General features: G+C 39.8%; 1 protein-coding gene across 1 annotated transcript; it reads left to right on the forward strand.

Moving 5' to 3' along the window:
• Positions 1-4,222, forward strand: CSUI_002443 (tubulin-binding cofactor; the record flags this gene model as incomplete). The annotated part of the gene is made up of 5 exons (XM_068062644.1): positions 1-32; positions 641-708; positions 1,457-1,712; positions 2,002-2,119; positions 2,655-4,222. Coding segments are annotated over 5 exons (1,121 nt in total), but the record flags the coding sequence as incomplete, so codon positions are not given.
• Between the last annotated feature and the right edge of the window lie 1,011 nt (positions 4,223-5,233).

Genomic DNA, 5,233 nt, shown 5'->3' on the forward strand with positions numbered 1-5,233 from the left:
CCTCCTGTCTCTTCTCCTTCAAAACACAACAGGTAAACAGCCAGTCTCTCTGCTTCTTCTTCTTCTTCTGTGCTTCTTTCTCTTTTCTTTCTTTCGGTCTTTCTAGATAGGTGGAGGATAGATTCTTTCTGTACTGTTTTACTAGCGCGAGAAGATAGAGATGAAGAGAGAGAGAAGGGATTGAATCTCCTTTCTTTCTCTTGCTTCAATCGACGTTTCCTCATTCTTTCTTTACCTACGAGAGGTGGAGTCAAAAAGAGAGAAGGATAGGAGAAATCTTCATTGAAAGAGGGGAGAGGAAAAGCGGGAGAGCAAGAAGACGACTGAGAGAGAATGAGAGAGAAGAGAGATAGGTGCATGCACCGCCTCTTGAGAAAGAAGAAGGTCTCATATCATATGTAGACACAGATACATACACATATATATATATATGGAAGGCATAGAGTGTTGACAATATATATATATATAGATTGATGTGTAGATGCGTCTGTTTGTGTATGTATGTGTGTAAGTAGATAGCTTGCTAGAGGGGCGATACAGATGAGTTCCTCGGCGTCTGTCTTTGTTTCTCCATTCCCTGCAAAGTGCCTGTGTATAGTTTTCTTTCTTCTTTCTTTTCTCTCTGTTTTCTTTCAAACAGCTTCGAGTTCATGATAGTCAAGATGTCGCGTTTCTGCTCCAGATTTCTTCTTCTCCGATTATTGAGCGGTACGTACACCTCAGTCTACAACACGGAGGATACATCATGCATGCATTGCGGTGTATATACACCTCAGCTGGATGTGCTCTTCTATGTCGACTATTCGAAAAGAAAAGTCAAAGAAACAAGAAAAGAAACGAGCGAGAGAAGGAGTGGATGAATAAATCTTCTGCTGCTATTCTCAGCCCATCATTGAGAAGTAGAAATGTATGCATGAAGAACCTTGTCTCTCTTTCTCCTTCGACTCCTATAGTGATGTGTGTCTAGACATAAATCTCTACGAGTTCTTCTGTTTGTCTCTATCTATCTGGAGATCTAGGCATGCACTCATACATCGAAGAGATAAAAAAGACTTTACGAACACGTAGAGTGTCTTTCTTACATACCTCTCATCTCTCTAAAGATATAGGGCTCTATATACTTGTATATATATATATATACATATATAGACACATCGATATTTATATGTGTGAAGAGAGAGAGAGACAGATATGCATACAGTCATCTCTATTCGACTGGAGGATATATGTTTCTGTGCCTAGATCAAGATATTCACATATGCATATGCGTGTGTATATCTCTATGCGGGCCTGGGTATCTATCTACTTTCATCCATCTATCTTTCTATCAGTCTAGGTATCTATCTTTGGATCTATCTCTGTATCGGTCTGACCTGCGTTGTCTCTACCTCTCTTTATATCTTTGATTTATCTATGTGTCAAGCATTCTTTGCTTGTTTCGTATATATCGTCGCAGGAGTACAGAAGCTGTATTTGCACCTCACCTCATTAAGCTCCGAGAAACCTACTCTTCTTCTTCTTCTTGTCTTACTAAAGAGAAAGAGAAAGAAGATCACGATAGAGAAGGACAAGAGAAAGACAGAGACAACGGAGGGGAGGAAAACAAGAGATATGTAGTTCAAAGAACTGAAGAAGGAGAAGAGGAGAAGAAGAAAGGGGGGTCAGTAAATAGGTGGAATGACGTCAAAGATTTCGACTGGATAAAAAGACAGGTACACACTCTCTCTCCCTTTCTTTCTTTCTCTCTTTCTTTCTATTTCTCTTTCTTTCTTTCTCTCTCTTTCTATTTTTCTTTCTTTCTTTCTCTCTCTTCTATACCATTGCCATTCCCGCGTCATCGGGGTGTATATACAGTGGGGAGAAGACAGCGTACACGTGTACATCTTGTTACACCTCCATGCATCTCTTTACCTCCTATCTTTCTCTTTGTCTCTGTTGAGTTTATCTTTCTATCTTTCTTGATCTTCGTAGGTTTTCTTTTTGTGCTTCTTTCTCTCCCAGGCGTCACCGAACTGGCGAGGCGTCTTGTCTTTATCTTCTCTGCCTCTTCGTAACTTTCCGACTTTCTTCATACATCTAGAAAAGAAAACAAACGCAGACATAAAGAAGAAGACGGAAAGTAAGAAAGCTTAGGGAATGGATGTGGCGTCACCCCGTGTTCTTTTTAAACTCTTTCCATTCTATAGATGTGTTCGTCTGTCTGTACATACACATCAAAACACAGGAGACACCTATCGTACGGCTGAGGCAGATGAAGAGATAGAGTATCGATCTTCAAGCTATTTTCCAACTATCTATCTCTCTATCTTTAATCTATCTGTTCATCTATCTCCTTGCAACTATCTATGGAACTATCTGTCTTTAGTCGAACCGTCTATGTAACTCTCTAACATCCTCTCTACCTATCTTCAATCTATCTATCTATTTATCTATCTCGCCCTTTCTCTCTCTGTATATGTATATGTATGTGTATCATGTATGTTTATATGTGTATGTATGTATAGGTCATAGTCTATATACATGCGTCCGTTGATGTATACCTACGTGTAAGCTCCGATAAGGCTTTTTCTATGAAGTCACTCATCTCTCCAATGGAAGAAGAACACGAAAGAAAGAGAAGATCTCCTGTCTTTCTTTCTTTCTTTCTTATTCAGGTGAGGAAGAGAGTCGTGATAAAGAAGAAGAAGGAAAGCTCTCCACGGCATCTGAGAGAAGCGAATCTCTTTCTATCTCTTCTTCTTCTTCCTCCTCTGCCTCCCCTCCCTTAGGAGGTTACAAAGAGACAGCTTGCTCAAATGATAGCCCTTCTTCTTCTTTTCTACCGTCATCTGTGTGGAGTATTTCCTCTCCTTCTTCTTCTACATTTTCCTCTTCTTCTTCTCTTTCTTCGTTTTTCTCCTATCTCTTTGCTTCTTCTTCTTCCTCATCTCCTTCTCTCAACTGTGAGACATTTAATGCATGCCAAGATGAAGGCGCAGTTATCATCGTCGATAGACACTTCCTAGACACCTTGCTAAGACACGTGGGATTAGCTGGTCGGCTAGCCGATTGTCTTGCAGAGCTATCTCTGTGTCTAGGAGAGAAACAAAGAAAGTACAAGAATGAAGAAAAGGAAGAAGAGAAAGGAAAGAAGAGACACGACGTTTTCACAGAGAGCAAAGAAGATGAAAAAGAAGAAGAAGAAAAGATTTCTTGGTGTAGTGCCTCGAAGCCGAGAATTTCGCCTAAGGGAGACGCGTCAAGAAGAAGAGAAGGACCTGTCGCAAAACAAGAAGGAGATGAAGAAGAAGAAGAAATCTAAGAGGAGATATCTATAGAAGTCTTACCGACCGTAAAAGAGAAATATAAGAAGAATAAGAAGAGGGAGGAAAGAATTGCAAGAAGAAGAAGAAAAAGAGAGGCTTACACGTGTTCTTTTCTTGTCACTGCAAGCAGGAGGGATTCTCCTTCCTTTTCTTCCTTTCGTTTGCCCGCACTTCTTCCTCTTCCTTCCCTGTATTCCTATCTATCTATGTCTCTATGTAGAGTATCCCTGTGGCTATATCTCTATATCTCTCTAGACTCTCTGTATAGGATGTGTCTATGTATGCATGCCCCAGTAAAATACCTAGTCCTAACTGTCTCTCTATATCCATATATATCTATATATATCTATGTTTCCATGTGGGTGTATGTATGGATATGAATGGATCCGTGCCTATATCTGATTTGGCTTCTTAAAAGAGAGGAGTGAGAAAGAAAGAAAGAGTGAGAAAGAAAGGTCGCATTGAGAGACCTTCATGTTATTCTCGTTGCAATAGGATGAATTAATGATACATGAGAGGGGGGTGTATGTACAGCAGATGGATACTTCTCCTCCTCCTACTAGAATTACTAGGAAAACTGACTTTATCTAGTTGACCTTAATTTCCTTCTTTCTTCTCTCTTTCTTGTCTCTTCTCTAGTGAGAAAAAGAAAGACAGGAGAGAAAGTAAGAAGTGGAGGAAGAAGAAGTGACTTTGTCGCTGTGCTTCTTCATTAGCCTCTTTCTTTCGACGCTCTTCTTCTTATTTTCCTCTCTATCAAATTTCTAGGAAAAGAAGAAACCTTTTCTTTCTCTCCTCTTTCTTCTCTCTCTCATTCTTCTTCTTCTTCTCTTCCTACCTTGTCTATGAAGAGAGACAGGAGGGGCATGTCTAGCGCCTCCGCGTAACTGAGTAAACCGAAGGGGTAACTAAACGCATCACACATAAAGAGAGACAGATTACAGAGAGACAGATACAGAAATATGGACAGATGAACAAAAAGACTGAAGATAGATATATAGATATATATATATATAGATATGTTTGCATGCTGTAGTGTACATACACTCTCTATATACTTCTATCTTTGCGAGTACGTGTACATACACAGAAGGTGGCGGCCCTACTTCCGTTTATGCATGGATGAATATGGATAGATGTACGGAGATGTATAGATGTATGTATCAGTGTGTATGTCGGAATGACAATGTATAGACGTACGTGGGAATGTCTAGGTATGTCTGTCTACATGTGTGTATGACTACATATGTATGTATATATGTGTTTATATATGCATGCATATGTATATATGTATGTACGTCTATGAATGAAGGGCGCATTCCCCAAATAGAAGGCTCGTAGATGCACACGGAGAGAAAGAGAGGATCGGCCTATCTTCTCTTTCTCTCTATGGAAATCTCTAAAAAGAGAGAAAAGCACTATACCTATCGTTAGGGAAATGTCTGACACAAAAAAGGACAGAAGAGAAGAAAAGCCTTTAGAAAAAGAAGAGAAAGTTAGGAGTCAGATTTTCTGTAAGGTATGGACGAAGAAAATCTTGAATGAGAGGAATGCAGAGATAGAGAAAGAAATGGAGAGAGAGAGAGGGAAAGAGAGAGAGAGATTTCTGAGTAAGATTTTCGTGAAGAGAAGACAAGACCAGAGTGACACGGAGACATACCGGAAAGAAGAGAAAGTCTAGAGAAAAGCTCCTACATATCAAACACACAGCCAAGGATACTCACAACACATGCATGCATCTCTAATACCTGTAGATGTATACACATATACATATATATATATATATACATGTATAGATGTAGTAAGTATAAGGATTGAGGGATGTGTCGTTAGATGGGCGGATGAGTGTGTATGTGTTTCTCCCTCCACTTGATAAGACTATTGTCACTCCCTAGCTCTCTTTATCGATCGGACTGAAGGAAGAGAGG

The sequence above is a fragment of the Cystoisospora suis genome (genome assembly GCF_002600585.1).
Source record: "Cystoisospora suis strain Wien I chromosome Unknown contig_1032, whole genome shotgun sequence".
NCBI lineage: Eukaryota > Apicomplexa > Conoidasida > Eucoccidiorida > Sarcocystidae > Cystoisospora > Cystoisospora suis.